A 21503-nucleotide genomic window follows, 5' to 3' on the forward strand; every position below is an offset into this window, starting at 1 on the left:
AAAGAGTGATAGAAGTTTACGATCGAAAGTAGCATCGTCCTCGACCGTGCACGTTTAAGCATTCGCGTAACTCGTTTTAAATTTCAAATGTGCGTGACGGGGTTACTTCGACGCGTGGAACCGGTCCGTATACGCGCGACCTACCAGCAGCATGGGAGAGAAGCTCGGGAAAAGCAACGAGCGAGCGCGAGAATACCAGCCACGGAGAAAGGGTGAAAGAGTAAACTGATGGTAATTTAAACCGTGATAGTGGCGCCCATATGCCACAGCTGGACTTTTATTTTAGTCTGGTTCGCGCAACGCTCCACCAGCGGAAAGCTTTACGATCGTCTCGCGCGTTACGTATGAAGCGCGTTTTAACGCGACAAGATTAAGAGGAGACAGCTCCTCGCGCCTCGCCTTCCTCCAGGGACCCGGACTCCGTTTTCATTCACGGTCGCCCGTTTCAAAATGAATTCCGACATTGGCGTCACACGCGGCAAAGGAATCTAGGACTGCCCATTACCGGACACTCGAAGGTCGATCGATGAAACTTTCGTTATCCGCGAATCAAGCGGATAGATGGAACGTGACGCGATTGCGGTAGCAGCTGCGGACCTATGCATCATCGATTGTCCGAGCGAATCACGGGGCGAAGAGGTTACGCGATCGAACGTCGAGTTTTCGGGGCTCGAAGACGAAGGAGCGAAGGAAAAGAGACTTTTCGAAGGACAGAAATGGCGGTAATCTGCGGATGTCGCGAACGATGCGTCGGCTGGTACGACTCGCCCACGGCTGGCACGTATCGTTTATAAAACTCTGCCCACACGTGGCACGAGCCTCTTGGTCGCCTCTTGGTCGCCTCTTCGTCGCCTCGATCGTCGTTCTCATTCGGCTTAACGCTCTTGACCCGTTGCTAAGCCCTGCCTTAACGACGGCTTGCCTGTCCTACGCCCGTCCCGCTGCTTTAAATCCTCGTCTAGCAATTGAGATTTCCTACGATCGCGTCGCGATCACCGATTTCCATGCGCCGCGCGTTTAGTTGCCTACGTTTGGTTTCGCCTTTTCCATGCCGCAGCCACTGACGCGCAGGCTGCTCCGATGCAAAGGCAAACGCGCCATTTAAATACAATCGACGTATCCTTTCTTACTAACAACGATTAACGAGACGTCCGTGACGGAAATCGCCGTTTTGTCGCGCGAAATCGCGTATACCCGACTGGGCAATCGCCGCTGCCAGCTGTCGGGCAACTATCGTAAACTTGGCCGGGCAAAAACCGTGGCATTATCGGGAATTCGTGTCAGCTAATTGCGGATGCCGGATACGAAATCGTGCAACGCGAAATACTCTTTGTTCGCGATCCGTTCGGCGGTAAAGTAAGAACCGAACGGACTGGCTTCTTCTTAGCGACGCCACGATCGAGCCATTAGCCCGACCAGCGGGCAAACCTGTTCGTTGAAAAACTCTGGCAAAAGTTTCACTCGCGCAGTCTTTTTCACGGAACGTAGCCTTTCGAGAGGCATCCAACTCGGTAAAAAGCCGAGACGATTTCGGCCGGGACTAATTAATCGGCTTTTCGCCGTTACGGAACATTGATCCTCGAAACGGATTTGCTGAAAAAGGCAGGAGAAAAAGTTGCGCTTCGCTCGGGGCACGAACCGTGCAACTTTCCAGCGGTATTTAAAAGCCTCCGTAGTCGATTGGTGGACTGGGAAACTTTGGCCAATGACCAAGGGTGGTGGAAAAATTGGTAAGACGCGTAAAACGTGGATCTTGGTTGGCGATAGGTAGAAAAGTCGAGCATCCGAATCGGTGTGGTTTCCGTGAAAGCGCGTTTCCTCCTGCGGGCTCTGGAAAGGGTGAAGGGGTGTCGCACCCTCGTCACGGGCGCCGCGACAGTTTTTTCCTTGCCCGACGGTGATCTCGACGCGACGCTGTGTGGCGCGACGCGGCGGCTCGTTTTAACGGCCAGACAATGAAGAAGAATGTAAAGTGGCGCGGTGAGGTTCCATTGCCTTTCTCGCAGCCGCATTGTTGCCCCGTCACAGACGCTCCGGGGAACGTTTAATCAAGACTCGTGCAAATGAAAATCGTCCATCACCCCTGGCCAATGAATCGTCCATGTATTTCGTTCTAACGATCTTTGATTGTTGCTCGACGCGTTGCGACGCGGTGCTTAAACCTCGATGCCTGCACGTTCATGTCGTTGCATCTGCGATTAAACGAACCGTGCAAGGAAGTCGACTACATTTTATCCTTCCAACGTTTCCATCGTCATTGTAATCCCGATTATTTATTCCTCTTTGTCCGATACCGCTGTTTCCGGCATAGGCTGTGGAACACTGCGTAAATTTACGCCGAATAACGCGGAATCGCAGTATCCTTGTATTTTCCACCTCGCAATATCGAATGTCCTGCAGTTAAATTCGTTTTTGCGCAAGAAGATTCATCGACGCATTGTAAAATATTCATTTTCCTCCACGGACACGTCTGATTAATTATTAATGCACGAAGGAGCGCAGCGAGGATTCGTCATTGTTTACCTATTTATTCACGGTTTTCCTATTTATTCAGCATTCGCTGATGCATCGATCATCAATGTCCCTTCGGCGGTGAATCCTCTTCTCTCGCGGAAGCGAATAAACGAATTATTCATCGGTTGCAAACATTCAGAGACCTATTACCACCGAGTTTCGATAATATCCGCAGTCTACCACGGGTTAACGTCGTTCAGTCGATACATCGATAATCGAAGTAATCGCGCGTGAATATTTTTCACGCGTTCGTAAGCTAAGAATCGCGGTGTCGCGTTGGGATAATCTCGAGCATGCATCCTTTGAAGATTCAAATACCGAGTGTGGTACTCTTCTTCGGTGAACCATGACCCGGTCGAGATACGCACGGTTTCGCAAATCGCTGTCCATTCCAGTTGCAGACTCGTTCACGGTTCACCGCCATTTTGCAAATTACGTCGCACGTGTCCGCTTATAACGAGAATGGTTCGATAAAACAGCAGCCGATCGCTTCTGTCATTTACGTGATCGCTTTTTCTTTGAGTCTCGAGAACACGTGCGCCAGAAAGAGGTTTCCCGATATAACGGACAGACGTGTCCATGCTTTACAGTTAGACATACCGACGCTGAGTTTTATGCCGCGTTAATCATCGCCGACGATTAAGTCCGATACGCGTAAACCGGTACGGATTTAGCAGGAAACGCACGATCGGCATACGAAAAGCGTACTGGAGCCGGGAGTTCCGTTTATCCGATTACGGCGATCAGTGCGAGAGAGTACGAGTATTATACGAACCCATAAATCGGCTGGTCGGAGAACCGTCCGAGTCACCGATAAGCGGAAGTCGCGGTGAATCGACCTTCCCCGTTAGACGCCGCTTATAATTATGACCAGCCACTTAACAAGCGTCGCATAGACCTCGGCGTCCCCGTATGCGCGCTATGTCGATCGGCTCTGATGAAAATCGCGTTAGCTTCCTTTCGAATAAATATAGACCGGTTCTATTTGCGAATCGTTTTCCCTCCGCGCGATGGTCGTTTTAGTTCGTTTCGCTCGATCCCTGATCCAGGATCGAACGAAGATCAGCGAGAGGTCTGGTTAAATCCGATAGAAAATCAAGGCGAAGGTGGGATTAACGAGTCACGGATTGGCAAATACGCTTCGTCGGGTTTCTCGACACGGGTGGAAGAGATCGGAAGGAAGGATCGTCTCGAGACGAGAAATATTTTCGCGACGGGAGAAGCGGAAGTCGCTATGAATCGTGCTTCCCTGATGATCTGGCAACGGAGAGGACGGATGGTGTACGCGTACACACCTCGTCAACTCCAAGAACCACTCGACCATGTCGACGCCTTCGAGGAGGATGGATTAATCATCGATTAGAGGCAACCGATCAGTTGGCCTCGAGTGTAGCTAAAGCTCGTCTCGCCCAATGATTCATCCAGCGTCCCAGACATCTGTCCACTACCTACGAGCTTCTCATCTCTTTGTTTGACTTTTCGGCCGTGTCGATGTTCCGCGGTCGACACACGCCAGTCGCCGCAGAGTATGCACAAACGTCGTAATTAGTGCGAATGAAATTACGAGTACAATCGAGTAAAAAGCGCGAATGGAGCTGGATCTCTTGTCAACGATTACACTGTCCAAAAAATTTTAACTTTTTCGCTAATCCGTAATATCCGATAGGTGATTATGACTTTGTATAGGTTACTTTTCTGAACACGAATCCGTAATCGAGATTGCTCCATCACCCAGGGTTTTCGCAAAATATGAGTTTTTCTAAAAGCGCACGATTTTTTATTTAAAACGAAGTATTATGTAAAAAGTAAGAAGGTTAGGAGCTTCATCGTTGTCTTACAAGTTACGAGTGTATCAATGTTAATAATTAAAATTAATTCGTGCTACTTCATAAAACATGTAGAAGTTATCAAATTTATCGTTAATATGAAATTGAAATTGTTAATAACAAATTGCTCGAGACATACAAATACTCAATATAAATACACCACGGAAATTTATATTCTAAAAGTATAAACAAAGTTTATAAATTATTATATTTATCGTTAGTATCAAATTAATATTGTTAATAACAAATTGTTTACCACGTAAATTTATAATAAAAATGAAAAAATTAATAAATTATTGACTATTACTTGAATTTATAACGTCCTTGTGTTAAAATGTATCTATAATTTGCAAAAAATTTATAATATTATTACACCAATTGTTAATAACAAATTAATATTGTTAGTAACAAATTGTCTGCAACGTAGATTTATAATAAAAGTGAAAAAATTAATAAACTATTGGCTATTAAAGCGGAAAAATAATAAATAATAAAAGTCCGCAAATTTTGTGATAGGGGTGGGGGTTCGACCGATCAGCGGCTATGTAAGGGGCGAGGAGTAAGAGTCCGAAGCGAGGTTGGGGATGGCCCCCCACCCTCACCCCACCCCATTAAACAATTTACTAAAAATTTCTTTCTTCTTTACAGCTATTAATTAATTTTTCCTTTCTCAGGTTTTAACTATTGTTTTTTCTTTCAGATAATATTTTCTCGTTTTTATCTATTTTTATCTGACAATTCGAATATTTCGTATAATATTCGAATGTCTCACCGTTGGGTTGTTTATCTCATCGTTGGGTAGTTTATATCTCATCGTTGGGTTATTCATGTCTCATCGTTGGGTTGTCAATAATTTTTATTTTCAGATATTAATTATTCTTTTTTTCCAGGTTTTAATTCTTGTTTAGTCTTTCAGATAATATTTTCTCGTTTCTATTTATTTTTATCTAACAGTTCGAATATTTCGTATAATATTCGAACGTCTCGTCGTTGGGTAGTTTATATCTCATCGTTGTATTATTCCTTCCATTTTGTTGATCATTGTAGTTTATATTCGTTCGTTTTCTTTCCTGGTATTAATCCGTTTCATTTCAGGTTCATATTAACAATAATATATTCTGTTTTAGCTTTTAGGTTTTTCAATATTCTCAAGTTTCCGCAAGATTTCATTTGCGATACATCAATGGACGACGCGGGATGCGTGCGTTTAGACCTAAGTAGTTATAAGCAGTTATAAGATAGATTCCTAGGCTAAGTTTCATGTGCGTGCTTTCTGTACAAAGGTACGCTATCTAACTTGGAGCGAAATATATCAATTCTCTATCCTCCTCTATTCCCCTCGTTTACCAAAATAGAACATAATTTTTCTCGCGATAATCGCGATCGTTCTTAAGTACCGACTAGCCTACGCGACGTACTCTTGTGTATTCGATAACTCCATGTTTCATAAGTCATCCAAACGATTCGTTCCGACACTCATCCTCGCCACTGCCACCCTTGTCACGCATCGGTTCTAGGGTGGTCGGCGGGCTGGCACTCACCTGGGTCAATTCGAGGGTCTGTCGGCCCTAGTCGTCCCGGGCACCAGCGCGTGCACGACCGGGGTATGGGTCCTGTAGCCGTGACACTGCATATGGGCTTGCGGTCAGACCCCATGGGATGATTAATTTCTCCCCCATGTGGCAGGGGCCTGCGTGACCGGCTACAGAGCCTCGCTAGGGACTCTCGGCTTGATTTTGGGTGTTTCGCTGGTTCGTCGATCGCTCTCGTTCGCGAGTAAGTCATGGCAGGGTCTGTGGGGGCTGGATGGACTAGGTTCGATCGGGAGGGGGCCGAGGCATGAAGTTGTCTTGTACACGAGAGTACGTCTCGTAGGCTAGTCGGTCTTTCGAATAATCGCGAACTCGTTCGGGCGCGTCGCGATTTTTTACTTGCTCGCGTGTTTGATATTTTGTTGCCCAATTTTATGGGAACTTTGAAATATTAGTGTCTGTTGTAATAAAATATCTTAGCGTTGCGACAGTAAAGTTTTAGTATAACGAATCGAAGTCCCCTTTGTAAGACACTAAATATAATAAAGTGTCAATAGAGTCGCTTTAGCTTAATTCGCTCCAAGTTAGATTAGGGTACCTTTGATACGGATAGCACCAGTAGGTTGCGCCGCTAGAGCGCATGTCTGGGTCTCGATGCGTAGCCACCTCCACGTGGTGAGACCTGGTAATTGGTATCGTTTTCGAAAAAATAATTTTTGGGAAACGATACCAAGCAAAGAGCTACGCTCCGAGTTTAAGATATTTCCTAACTATTGTAAATTTTCAAAGTTCATTTTGAACTTTGTCAATTTTCCAAAATTTTATAGTAAAATTGTACTTTTTCTTTTTTTCGTACACTATTACATGTCAGCTACATTGTATTTGATACTCGGATTACGCGTAACTACGGCACTATCGAGGCTAGAGAAGCGAGCAAATGGCTGCATGGCGATAAAACCACGTATACGCGTAAATGACGAATATTTTCTCAATTTAATCCAAATGAAAACTGTTTCGACAATTTTGTTCCATGCTTTCTCTTTCGAACAAACCTCGGGATACTGCAACCTAACTTTTGAGATAAGAATGATCCTTCTAACGTTCTCACTTTTTATGTAATACTTAATTTCAGCCAAAACTCGTGCATTTCTAGAAAAACTCACAATTTTCGAAAACCGAGGGAGATGGAGCAATTTCAATTACGGATTTGCGTTTAAAAAAGTAAACTCCGCCAGAATTACCCGATGGATATTAAAGATTAAAATTCGCGTTGAGCAGTGTTATTTACGATCTCTCGATGGGACTACGGAGTAATATACTCTAACCCCATTAATCTCGCCGGCGGCGTAAGCGTGCTGGAGTACGATCCTCTCGGCCCGAATGTAAACTCGGTATGTACGAAATATACGGAAGGACATGTGACAGGACGCGAAACGGAGCAGGAAGACGTCACAGGCATGTGAAACGAAAGGGGGAATGCGACGCGAAGGTAGGAAAAAGAAATGAAAACACACCGTGCGTCGAGAGACGTGTTTTGCAAATGGATGTTCGAATCGTCGCCCGATTATCCATAGTACCGGAGAAGCCAAACAGCTATAGTCACTTTCAAGGACATTCGGCGAGTACCTTCACGGACTGGCGAGCGTTCCGAGAAGGACGAGAAAATAACGAACATACGACGCGAGATCGTGCAGAGCGGCGAATAATTAAGCCGTTGTTGTTGCTGCTACTACTAGCGCCACTCGTTTTCTTCCCCCGGCCGTACCGCCAAGACCGTTTCTGTGCCGTTTGCGTTTGGGAAACGCAACGCGAGAAATATTGTTTTACTAGTGAAACCGGGACGAGGTTCTTCGAGAGTGCTCGGCGAATTCGTTAGCATACATTGTTTCCCGAATGCAACGAGCCTGTAACTTGCAGAAACAATGTCTCGCAGCGAGCCAACCGTTTACTCTCTTATGCACGGCCTCGACCGTGCGCTTCGCAAGCTTCGTTTTTGTTTCCAACTTAACGTAACGCGAAATACTCGCGAAATCTCGGCTGCGGCCACGGGATTCATTTCGTTTATGCTACACTGTCGCCAACTACCGGCCGAACCCTTCGACGAGCAACGTCCTTGACACTTTCGAAAAATATCGATTCGAATATCGCGTTAGATCGATGCGACTGCATCTCGGGCGCCGGACAACGTAGACTCGAAGAAACAATGAGCGTTTTATAGGTTATGCGAAGACGTAATAGCAGTCGCGTTACACTCTTGGTATTCGGGATAAATGATTAAACCGGATCCTCGTAAATTCTCGATATTATCGCGAGTATTAGCTATTTAGGCGTATAGTTTGCTCGTAAATCTTCATCGATCCGTACGATGACCCCCCACCCCAACCCCCCTCGTCGAAAACGCGATGGAGATCAATTTCTCGGCCAGTTCTTCTGGCAGCTACAATTTTCTACGTTTCTTTGTTTTCTAGCGCCAATTATTCATTCCGATAAAAACAGACACAGATAACCAGTTGGCCTGACCGTTTTTTTGTAGGAAGGAGATCCGACGATAGCGTGGGTTCGCGTTAATGTATACGTTAATGTATGCGTTAATAGACTATATTCACATTAGCAGGATTTGCATTGTTTGGCCACTCGAAAGCTTCCACCCTGCGCGCTTTACGATATGCGCATACGTTAAACGTACGCGAGCTCTCCGGCAGTTTCGTTTAAATAATAAACGTCGACTTCGACTAAACCAAAGTTTCGGTAATCGAAACGACTTTAAACCCAACTAGCCTGCGTTTCACCAAAGTAGCTTTTGCATTGACAATGCGGGCAGGGAAAAGTATTCGTTTGACCCGCAATGAAACGTGTCTGTCGGGGCAACATAACTGCATAAGTGTAGCTATATCTATGTACATGCATAACGCGAATAAGAGATACCTAATCGAAGTGAATGGTATGCTAGTGTCACAGAATGTACAAAAAATTATTGTGTACGTAGAATTAATAAGAATCAGCAGTGAATATGCGTCGTCGAATTTAACGAGCAATGGATAGAGAAAAAAACGTGGTTACGTTTGAGCTACCGAACGCGAGAACGATACAAACAAACAAAGGCGAATAGAGGTTTGGATGGATTATTGCGCCACTGAAAGGACACGCGACGCTACTCCGATTGACTGTTTCCCTGACAGAAAAGAGAAAATTTCGACGACTTACCATGACTTTCGGTGTATACGTCAGGCAAGATTGCGAGTAGCACCAAAACCAGCACCAATTTGCACTGCACCGTCGCATCACTGACGGTACATTGCGAATTCGAGCACCAGATATCACTCAACATGTTTCTTGGGCAGCGAATCGCAATGCACGAGATTCACGCGAACGTCATGACAACCGGTAATCACGTTTTTGCCTTCGGTCCTCTATCTACTTTTACGACGCGCACACCACACCGTACTGACCACCCAACCCGACTGCTTCGCCGGTTTGGACTGTTGCGACACCTCTGACGGAACCTCGACCCCCACCTCACCGGTGTATCGAGCCATCGAATCTCACGAACGCCCCCGAACTTTGCCGAGCTCGAAGCGCGCCGATTACAGTTGCGTTCAAATCCTCGTTTACGTCTCCCTTTCGTATCTTTTTTCTTATACTTTTTCTCCTTATGTTTTTTCTTTGATTGTAATTATCCACGTTGATTTCTTTTTCCTTGACCTTTGTAAAGACGATTAGCTGCTATTTACGAGAAAAATACACGAAACTTAATAGGTTATTGCGAATAACGAAAACATAATTGAGCATATAATCGCATATAATCGCGAAAAGGTAAAGAACTAAACAGTGTCTTTCGAAATAATTTTTTCCCAGACGAAATATAGCCTATTACTTGAAATATTCACCGAGTTCTTAACATAAGGGGTTTAGATTCCGGAGTATCGATCAAACTACACGAAGGAAACTGGCCGCGAGCGACCGACGATAACTTGAAATATCAATTTGTATCGCTAGTTATTTGTAATATTTACATTTTAATGATGGAAAACTTGCGAAGGGAATTGATAAACAAAATAATGACTTCGTGCCAAGAACGAAACGTACGTGCGACTGAAGATCTCGTTTCCTTTTCGGTATGTACATTTTTTCGTGAAAGTTTGATTTTTAATTAACCTAGATAAATACTTTTCTCTTTTCTTACACGCTCGCAGTTCACCTTGTTTCGATTAAATCCTATGTACGAGATTAAAGTGGACGACGAGGAAAACAACGAAAAAATTGTTCGGGCGATAATTGACAAAATATGCGACCAAGAAAAACCAAGCCTGACGACACTGAAGAGTCAATTATATTTTGCGAAACATTATCGAAATAGAGGTGAAAATTTGTCAATATACCAAATGATTAACGCAATACGATCATATATATTCCATTCCCGTAGACGATACCATTAAGCGGCATAGGCTACGTTTACACCAGAAAACTGGCCCAATTGTTGCGGAAATTTGTCAAACTGAGAAGATCGCTAATAAACAAGAATGTGAAAAGTTATATCAAAAGATGTTGGTAGTCATTACATTTTTGAGCGGTCTTGGGAATCCCACAATATCTTTCGTACTCAGGTAATCATATATTAAAATAAATTATGATATTTATTATGAATGAGAATATTAAAGGACACTGTCGTAATATGGATTGTTAAGAGAGGTTTCAGTAGCATTGCAAAGCGTTTTCCAACCTTCAGAACTGGAGCAATACGTAAAAATGTCGAAACGCGAGAAAGAAGAGCAATTAATGGAATTAATGTGCATCGTCGCCGGGATACGTTTGTTTAACAGAGATTGTCAACGTGGTGGAGAAGGCATAGACGATCGTAAGGCCTTGACGATTATTAGAACGAGTGACACGTGATGGTAAACAAATCGCTAATGCAAAGTATCTCTTCAGTGCCAGCCATTTTGCAAAAAGCTATCAAAGAAACTCGAGACTCTATCATGGAATTTTTAGAACGTTTAATGACGAAAATATATAGATTCACTGCTGTCGTCGAGAAGATTTGCTATGTCAGAGAAATAATACCATTTGGCGTTCTTACAAAAGAAAATGTTAACTGGGCAATCGAAATGTTGACGGCATGCCGACAGCAAGAAATTTATGTCAGGTTGCGTTGTTTAATATTCAGTGGTGATAATTGCACGTCAATTTCGAAAACTAATCGTTGTTTCTTCCATCTTAGGAAGCTGCTGAGCGATGTGGCACATGGCGAAGAAGAGATTGCAAGCTCTATGGAACGACTCCAAGGACGTTTGTTTAAGCTTCACGACACCGTGAGATACAGGACTGCTATTCCAACTGTTCAAGTATACGTAAGGAAGCATTTTGTTCATTTTGAAAAAATCCTGTGCGATTTTCCGTTTCGTAAACGTTGAATTTGTTTAGCCGCAATTCATCGATTTGGCTGATATCTGGATGGGACTTCAGGACGAAGTGATTATATTGAGCAGCATTAACAATTTCCTTTGGGAATTTCAAACTTTGGGTACCAAGGTAATCGTTCGATATAATTACGTATGTATATGAAAAGTGGATTAAATATTTCAACATACCATAGACCGTGAACGTGTATAACGAACCATTATTGAGCGACATGCTGTCTAGCGAAGAAGTGCTCACAGATGCTGAGAGATTAGAAAAATCAATGGGCGAACTAATAGGTAACAAGATGAGCTATAGATTAATACGGTAACATTGGCCGAAGACGAAAAGCCGGAAATTAAATTACGCATTCTTTTCAGTCGACTGCGGCGAGTGCACTATTTACTACCCCAACGAAACCAAAGATTTCGAGAACATAAATTTAGAGGTATTATTACGCGCGAGATATTAAGGTCGAAGATTGCGCGAGACACTGAAATTTAGAACGCATAACAAGTGCGATTTCTCTAGGTTAATAAATTCATTATCAGTTTCTAGGATTTTGCGCGTGGAAGTTTGTCAGTGGAAATGGAGCATTGGTCCCGGGAAATCCGAACAATGGTGTCGCTAAATGGAGAGGAAAATATTACGTGTTTAGCACGATTAAGGCAGCCCAAAAATTCGGACAAAATCCTGACAGGTAATGCTACTTTCTTCGAACTACAGAAACATAGGTATCGCTAAAGGGAATTTATCGTAGATGCATCTACGAAGCTCTTGATTTCATACGTAATCATCTTGAATACGTGTACTTGTTCCAAGTACACGATGATGTTCGAGCTCTACAAACGCAGGAAGTGTAAGTACTTGAAAGTAAAAGAGAAGAAACGATAAGCTCTGAAATAATTGCATTGTATACGTAAAAATCGACAAGGTTATCGGAAGAAGGACCTGAATTAAAGACGTGTCAACATCAAATGGTTCAAACAGATTTACACATACTGCCAAATTTTATCGATAAGAATTATTCTTCGAATATCTGGGAATTAAGAAACAAAGCGTTGCATTTAGTGAGTATTGCTAATGATCGATACAGAGCAGGATATTTCATACTTTTTTCTCTAGGCGAGTATAAGCCGATACACGACACGCAGCACGCAAACGTACAAGTCCAACTTCCGAAGCGGTATTTACGTGCAAGCAGCTCCGCCACGGGATAAAGAAGTTCAAACGAGAAGAGATAATTATATGAATACGAAGAAACTCTTAACTTACATCTTCGGTCTACGAGGAAGGCGCGATGACAATCAACACGTAGTATCTTTCTTGGAGAAAGAACTGGAACATTTATAAGTACCTATTTTTCACATTAGCCACAAAGGACGAACTTGGATAGGACTATTCGAGGATATTCACGACAGAATGAAGCTACAAAGAGCACTCTTAAAAAAAAAATGAAAGCAATATCTTTTAATGATGTCCTCAAATACATTCACGAAATATCAGGACACAACCTGTACTTTTCTTCATTTAAAAAACAAACTGGTATCATAATTACTTATTCCGTGTACATCTTCATTTTTATCTTCATTGTAGTATTTTCGTTATCATCAAATGTTTGCAATGATTTCTTCGTGGCTTTCACTAATTTAGGCCAACATTCATTAATTTATATTCAAAATACACAAATTTTTTTCATACAACGAGGCATGAAGATCCACACTAGGATTAATTCTGTACCTCATATCATCAACCTATCTTATTCTCTACAATTCAACATTGCGCAGTGCTGCACATTCTGTGAGATTTAATATGCATTGTATCATACCTTCACTGAATACATCACTTTACCATTAAATCTTAAGAGTTAGGTCAATTTTTTACACCAAGAAACCTATATTACGACAATAATTAGTAATTACACGATAATACAATTAAATTTCGCTTAGTAATAATTTCAGTGTATAATGTAACAATTATACAGAAGAGGTACAGGATGTTGATTTTTCGCATCGTCTTTCTCTTAATTTTTATCGCACTTTTTTAGCTTTACCACAAATCTTCTCTCTCCCCCCCTCTCCTTTCATTTGTTGACAAAATTGTTTATCTTTCTGTTACATCTGTTGCCGAAAAATAATCAACATTAAAATTAAAGTGATGAAAATATTGTGTGATACTTGGGCGGCAGTTTACAATTTGGAAAAAAAAGAAAAGAAAAAGATAACAGCATGCAACTTAATTATCATTGAAATCCTTTATATTTGATCTGCATCCATCATTGGGTGTCACGTAATAAAATAAAATAAAAAAAGAAACAAAAATTTATTTTAAAAGAATTTAAAGCAGTTTTTGCTGCTCTAGTTTCACTGCCACAATGGCACACCGTATTTTCATGCGTGGTGAAAGGGATTGTTTACAAGAACCACCAGGCAAACGATAAAACATTAACTCTGAATACATTGACTTAAAACCAGCTTATTGACTATCGGCCATTTAAATGTTTTCCACATTTCGAAATCATCCGCACGTCCATGGTATCAACCCTCCCTTTTTATACCGTTCTAACATTGACCGAACCTACATGGATTCCTACTTGTGGGTCATCATTTACGTACACATTTAGGGCAACCTTTAACATCGTTAACGCGCCACGCTTTTAATAATGCCCATAAATTAAGATGCTACATTGCGAACATTCAATAAGACAAAGCAGCTACCATGGACAACAGAGTTTATCGGAATGATGTAAACATGGCTAAAGTCTTAAGTCGCGAGAAATATGTTCGTGTTTGTATGTATGTATGTATATTTATGTATGTATCGTGTGAGAAAGATGGAGAGATGCACTTTGCATCTTGGAATACGTTATACAATGTTTATAACCTGTCAGAATTTGTGGTTCAAGGATGATTTACTCTAGAAAATGACTTTTGAGGTATTTCATCATACCGAAAGTTCTAAAACGTTTTACTCCAATTACTTTCAATAATTCATCATCGCAGATGGCAAATTGTTTATTCTTAGGATCCTATAAAATAACAAGATATATTAAAATACTAGACTCGAGGTATGGCGACAACGTAACACAGCATAGAATTTAATACTTACATAAAGATCTTTTTCTTTGATAATACTCCAAATCTTTTTCACGACTTCATGTCGAGCCATTCGTTCAGCACCCACAACAGCAGCAAGTTCGGGAGATAGTGTAATAGCGCGAGTATAACCGCCCTTGGCTTTAGCTCCTCCACCTCCACCTTTCTTTGTTCCTCCACCTTGTGGTTTCTTAACCTTACCCCAATCTTCATCACTGTCACTGTCACTACCTTTCTTCTTTCCCTTTTTGCTAGTTTTATCTATAAAGGATATTACATCGAATTAAAATGATGAAACAACAAACATATACACGTGTAATATTTTTTATGCAAACTACTTACTTTTTTTGGGTGTAGCTTTTGTTTTTTTGGGATTATACTCTTCATCGCTTGCATCATCATCGCTTGCACTTTCTTCATCGTCAGAAGATCCCTTCTTACGCTTGCTTATTGCTTTTTTTGCAGGACTTCTTTTGGCTGGCTTCTTTTCTTCCTCCTCCTCTTCTTCCTCCGACCCTTCCTCTTCCTCCTCCTCACCATCTTCAGATTCTTCGCTAGCAGTTTTCTTCTTATTCTTTCCTCCATCTTGTTTTTCTTTTAAACACTCCATGACCAAAACATCTACTTCTTTTTTCCTGTAGACAAGTTCAATGTAAAATTCGTACTAACGAATACGTAGTAAAACATATAATTACGGTTAAGGTTAGTATAAAAAAAGAAAAGGAAAATATCAGAAAACAAAAGAAAAGAGAAAAAGAGAATGTCGAAGAAGGAACGAGGTGATAACTTGAAGAAGCAGTCCTCACACAGAATTTCCTCTTTTAATATAGGATACAGATGATCTCTCTCTTGAGTCATTTTAACTACAAGAGTGCCTGCTGTGTCCAATGTATAAATTGTAGCAATATAGCATTTTTTAATTCTATTCATTTATTACCCGTACAAACATAAATATCGAAAGAAATTTATTTACGCTAAATATTGATGATGAATATTGAATAATTTATGTGAACTTTTACCTCTCGGTAAGATCTATATCGAGCTTTCCTTCAATCTGTAGCCTTACTTTCTTAGCAGATGTAGTGGTAAGATCCGCATCCTTAAGGATAGCTAAACATAAAATTGAATCATTTGTATTTTATACCAAAAATGTTCCGTAGTGATTCAAGTATTCGAAACTTGATCAAAAATAGGCAAATCCATTTATATAGACTCTTTTTCGATTCGCATTGTACATTAATCCTATGCCCAATTCATCCATACCATTGTACATGAATAATTCAGAATGTACAATTTTGCATAACACAGCAAAATAATAATTTTATTACTGAAAAATAAGTGAAATATCATTGTAATGCTCGTAAATAATTAAAACAAATAATGTAAAATACAGCATATGAGATAAAATTTGAGATAATGTACAAGTTACCCGTGTCAAAAGACTAGTAAATAATGAACGCAAATGGCCGCTGTTCACTGTGCCGGTTGCCGATTCTCCGTATCATAAAGAAAAAATTTCTGAAAGTAAACTCTACGATGAAGATATAATAAATGGATTGTATTTCTAAAACTGCTTTCTTTGCAACAGCTGATCGATCGTAGGATACATTGGACCTTGGAATGACAGAAAATAGCTAAAAGTTCAACCACGTATAAACGATAAAGGTTCGAGTGGATCGGTGGCGTCAGTGGTGAGATTCGTAGTTTAGGGGGAAATCCAAGGTAATAAACGGTTACGAATGAAAATTCATGATTGAATGAAAAACATTAGCAACTATCATGGGCATAATATCCATTTTGAGACGGCGGGAAAAGGTAAAAAGTGGCGTATATTCGCGGCAACGAAATACGACGCAACTGCAACTGTAAATAAGCGAATAAAATTCAGGAAACGAAGCTATATTTAGAATGGAAAAATGAGAAAATAAATGTAGAATCCGTTGAAATATTCTAGAAAATGAGGACACGGTCCATGCTAAGATCGCTTTTCACGTTGTAAAAGACGTGAAGAGGAGAGAAAGAGCGAGATATGAAGCATGCGATGGCTTCAGGCGCGCGCCACCACAGTCAGACGCGTCATACAGCATACTATAGAATAGGACAAGGAACGGTATTATAGAAAACCAATGGAAAATCCAAATTTTTCCAAGACATCGAAATATTTTATAAAAAATTTAGTAACAGATTGCACGAAACCGTTAGGCGATACAATGTACCAGTAAGGCTGTACGTAGGTGGAAATACGGTGAGCTGTGGTTGTAATGGCCGGCGTGGGGCACGCCACTTCGTCACATACGTGCGCGCTAAAGTCGTCACGTCGCAAGAGCAAAGAGCCCGATTTCCTACGTATTCCTACTCGCGAACGTACGAATAACTTGCACCACGACTGATTATTAACTTAATTTTATTATAATCGGAGGCGACAGTTCGGTAAATCGAAGGATATTGCTACTTACCGGTGATTTCCTTACGAAGTTCTTCGTTCGAAATATCAGCCATGATCGTGTCCTTCTCGCTGTGCGTACTGCTGCCAACTGAACCTATGCCGGCTGCGGACTCCCGTAGCGTCCGTTGGTACAGTCACGCTATACAGTGAGACGATATACGTTGCTTTTATGAAACTTCAAAAACAGATATCTCGGCAGGGATACGTTAAAAACGAATACTATATACACCAAATCGTGTTAGTATTTTACGATCTACAAGTTTCTCATGACGCCCCACTCGTAATTTTGCGATCGAATGATCCTATTTTGATGTTCCGCCAATACGTTCGTGAAAATCTTTTGGCTGTAACTATACTTCAAGCGACTGCTCGTGGCTGCCGGTGGCGTCTATGGTACAGTCGACTCGTATACCTAGCACTATTTCTTCCAGAAAATATATTTTCAATAATCCATAACATTGCTCTCTGATATGTTAGGTAGATATAGTATACACCAAATCGGGTCAAATTTTTTTTCTCTATTAGTTTCTTATAATGCCCCATGCTCAATAATGTACATAATTTAATAGACTGGAATATAATTTTTCGCGATCCTTCGGATTGTTTTATCGAAATGGACTGTACAAAGCGACCACTCCGGGATTCGTAGCGTTGGCATATAGTCGCATCATATGACAATCAGTATACATTCTACAGATATATAAAAAAAAACTAATAGTTTGGTGAATATCGGTCGCGATTCCAGTTTCGTTAGGCGAAACTACACGCTGGTAATAGCACTGTCGTATACAATCGAAAACTCATTTTCCCTTATATCTCTCGTATCATCTGCATATATTGTGCATTTCATTATCTTTATAACAATTTTGGCAGTTTGTTTACGAAACAGGGAATTTTATATACAACATGTATTGTACGAATCGATCTGTATTTGTTTACAGATGTAACAAATTTATGTAACAAATATGTATTTATCATATCTAAAAATTGATACATTCACGTGTAATTGCATCCAATCAGTGCGATATTTTAATAGGCCGCGACTGTCGAAGCGACCACTCGGTTTCTTCCTCGCTTTAGTGGTACAGTAACTATCAACACGTTTGGAAGGTTGCTTCGAATAAATGATGTTCGAAAATTCATAACTTTATAATCGTTTAACGCAGAGGGATGATGTATTTACAAAATCGTATCAGTTTTTCATAAGGAAGATATTTGTTAGATAGCGCCTTTCTCGATTTTATCATCTAACACATGTAGCTGGAGATTATGACAGCTTCGACGTAAATACTTTTGAAGGTAACTATACCCAATCCGGCAGGTCCGTTGAGAAACGAATTTCTCAATAAAATTCTATATAAATTTATTTTAAAAACTTTATGAAAATAAATTTAAATTTTTTTTTGAAAGACCTACGCATTTAAGTTCTTTTATTTTAGCCTGGATAATATATTTACTGATGACACGTCGAAACGTAATGCCGCCACGGGTGTTTGAACGCTTTAAAATGGCGGTTTCATTTTTAGCGGATTCACTTCGAGTACACGCTGTACCATCGATCAGTATTTCAACTACTCTATGATAACGAATAATGTTTTTGCATCTCGAAAAACTACGATAAGCTTGTACGAATATTTTGTACGATAATTTTTATTTTTCGGATACGAATTAATAATATTAAAATTTTAAACATTAGCTTTACGCTAAAAGTATATAGTTTTCCCTCCAATTTTCCGTCACTTCCGGTATAACGACAACACTGTTTTTATTACGAGAAATTAAGCATTTCCGAGTCGCAAGAATTTATTAAATATTCCATAAAGTATTATGCATATAATTTTAATAGACGAACGAATATCTTGACATTTGTTTGTTTTGCATGCAACTCAGGTTACGATTGTAGAATTGTCTCGAAAATATTGATATTTTCAGGCTACAGATAAGTTAGCCACGCCATCTAGCGTTGGACCATGCATTTCTGTTTCATTAGCAGATAAAGGCTCTGTAATGAGAAATGGCGGGAAGTTTGAACGTAGTTTGTCATATTTTTTCCGTACACAAAAAATTCATTACAGTTATTAATAACTTTAAAAAATTTTTTTCGTATAAATTAATAATATTAACACAGAGATATCGATTGTTCGACATACAGGATCCTATATAAATATGTATAAGCAACTGTTTGTATCAAGGAAGAACGATAGTATGTAAAAACGAATATCTTGCTGTGTATGTAAAAATGCAGAAAAACAAGGACGCAATAAAATTAGAAAAGAAACTAATTAAAATATGGTCGTCGTACAAAACAGACTCGTCGATGGACGAAATTTTATCGTACAAGATTCGAAATGCCACCGTTGAAAAATATTAAAGATTTTGTTGCGTCTCTACAATGTAGAACGGTGAATTTAGATAAGTTATAGACCAGTAGCTCTCAATGAATGCTACTATTGATGGTACACGAGAGATGGCTGGTGGTATGTGGATAATTTGTGCAACACAACTCGCTGATCCGTCATCGTCGAACGCAATCGTCGACAGTCCAATCACTGCTTCGTTACCCCTTTCTCTCTTCTTCCCATGTTGCACTCTTTTCTATCGTCGCGTTTCCTCGCACTGTGTGACTTCTTTGTTGAACAAAGTATAGCGAGGAGGGGAACGAACACTAGGAAGGAGTCACACACGAATATAAAAAGTGTTTTCGTTGAACGTGAAAAAAAATGCAAAAGTGACTGATAACTTGAGAGTGAAATTATATCGAGTAATCTAAATAGGAATATAATCTTGAAATGTTTATATCTTTCTTTGGTGGTACGCGTTTATGAAAAAGTCGAAAATCCGCCGATCGGTGTGTCGTTTACGTTTCTGTATGAGTATTTTTTTAAAATAATGACATTTGTAAAAAGTTTAAGACGTGGGTAAAATTATCCGTTAATGTAATCTCAAAATCAAATAAAAAGACAGATTTGCTACACGTGATTGGTTGATAACGTATCGACAACTAATACTACTTATCGCATTTTTCCACTATAATCTTTAATTGTAAAATAGCTTTGTCATAGGTGAAATGTCCAAGGATCGTGTTCAAGTTGGGAATTGCGGTGCTATAGAAATAAGGTACAAATGTACGCATATTAATCAAGGTTAATAACAATATTTAAAACACACGTCTACATGAAAGCACAAAGACGAATTATTTAGAAGCAATATATCCAGTAAACGTTCGTTTATCGCGGATAAAGCAGTGAAGAAGCTGTTACTCGATTAATTACGTATTTTGGATATTCGATCGAATCGCAATTTATATCTTTCCATCGTTGGTCGTTGATCTTTGAACTCGATTCTGTCTCAGTTCGTTCAATCGATTCGTAGATCCCTTCCTTGTCCAAAAAAATCGCCGGTAAAGTAGAAAAATTCGAGGTACGAAACCGATATCGGTGTTGATAAGTCAGTTCTTTCGATAAAACGACAGCAACGGTCGATAAATAAGTTACCAGCGGTATCGGTTACTTGGATGGTAATACACGGAGCAGGAACCCGATGCAGGAATCTGCAATCGCGCGGTTGATAATTCGGCGCAGAACCGAAAGATGTCAGTGGAATGCAGGACAATTGGTTTTCTATGAATTTTACGTTTTAGAATGTCGCGTGGTGGGACCGAACTTATAGTTGTGTTATTATTGCTATTTGGTTGTACCATGACCTCCTTTTACATGGCGCATATGCAGTTGTACTAACCGAATGTGAAAACATCGTCTGGAAAATAATAATGATTTATTCGCGAACGATTGGCTATAAACGTGCAACGACATTGAAATTCCGAATTTTTTCTCATCGCTCGCGACGACGTTAAACCGATGCTCGTCGCAGAAATATTAAATCGATTACGATACGCGTAGGAAAACGACGAGAGGAGAGAGAGAGAGAGAGAGAGAGAGAAAAGGGAATAAGAAGAAATAACGTTTCACGCGAGCGAGTTATACGGTAGGTTAGCATTCTTTGGAAGGTATTTTTCCGAAATGCCTCCAATTACCTCGGTTTTATGGTAGGGGAATCGGCGTTGTTTCTGTTGGAAGTGCAAACGCACGGGCGTATCGGTGTTCCGTAACACTCGATACGCGTCTCAAATGCCGTCGCGTAGCGCATACAGGCTCGCACGGCGAAGGGGAGCGTGAATTTTCGACGGGACAATGTGTAGGTGGATGAATTTGACGCGCGCACCACGCATACGACAGCGCGGATGAATCGAACGGACATTGAAATGATTTCTCGCGCTACGTGTGTCGACTCGCGTCGACGCGGTGCGCGTGTGTTCGCTCCGCGAGGCCTGTGCGTGCGACGCGGAACACGCACACGCACACACGGGCACGCAGACGCGCGCGTGCACGTAGCAGACGCGACAGAGGCGCCGAAGACGCGTGCACAGAGACAGGGATATACGTATGCTTAAATGTACGCGTGTGTGTCTCTCTCTCTCTCTCTCTCTCTCTGCCCCCCCCCCGCTCTCCTCGCGTTTATATACGAACGTCTAGCGGCTCGTCACGTGTACGTGTCAAAATCAATATTTGGCGTTACTAGGTTATGATAACACTGCATCGCGTGGACGATGCTCGTGTGTCTTACACGTAGCGCAGAGGGACACGGCGAATTGGCGCGCGTTCCATCTGGTATCCGATGAATTTCTTATCGGGCG

General features: G+C 41.0%; 3 protein-coding genes across 3 annotated transcripts in view; 1 reads left to right on the plus strand and 2 right to left on the minus strand.

The window, feature by feature from the left end:
• The window catches only part of Meltrin (disintegrin and metalloproteinase domain-containing protein meltrin), a 44414-nt gene extending 35091 nt beyond the window's left edge, over nt 1-9323 (minus strand). Inside the window, exon 1 of the mRNA XM_017902657.1 lies at nt 9077-9323. Within this exon, the coding sequence (XP_017758146.1) occupies nt 9077-9200 (124 nt within the window). The 5' untranslated portion in view covers nt 9201-9323. The remainder of the gene's footprint in view (nt 1-9076) is intronic.
• Nucleotides 9324-9894: 571 nt separating this feature from the next.
• LOC108549267 (UPF0704 protein C6orf165 homolog) lies at nt 9895-12680 on the plus strand. Its single transcript, XM_017902562.1, has 13 exons — nt 9895-9987; nt 10066-10231; nt 10296-10476; nt 10558-10727; nt 10802-11015; nt 11091-11220; nt 11294-11401; nt 11466-11568; nt 11650-11717; nt 11821-11969; nt 12030-12128; nt 12204-12339; nt 12395-12680. Exons 1-13 carry the CDS (start codon nt 9895-9897, stop codon nt 12620-12622), a joined length of 1845 nt encoding a protein of 614 aa, XP_017758051.1. The 3' UTR covers nt 12623-12680.
• Nucleotides 12681-13682: 1002 nt separating this feature from the next.
• On the minus strand, nt 13683-16886 carry Non2 (upstream activation factor subunit spp27 homolog Non2). Its single transcript, XM_017902563.1, has 5 exons — nt 16821-16886; nt 15384-15474; nt 14707-14999; nt 14378-14625; nt 13683-14297 (listed from the first exon to the last, which is right to left on the minus strand). Exons 1-5 carry the CDS (start codon nt 16861-16863, stop codon nt 14181-14183), a joined length of 792 nt encoding a protein of 263 aa, XP_017758052.1. The 5' UTR covers nt 16864-16886; the 3' UTR covers nt 13683-14180.
• Between the last annotated feature and the right edge of the window lie 4617 nt (nt 16887-21503).

This window comes from Eufriesea mexicana, unplaced genomic scaffold (assembly GCF_001483705.2).
Source record: "Eufriesea mexicana isolate 0111107269 unplaced genomic scaffold, ASM148370v2 scaffold1837, whole genome shotgun sequence".
NCBI lineage: Eukaryota > Metazoa > Arthropoda > Insecta > Hymenoptera > Apidae > Eufriesea > Eufriesea mexicana.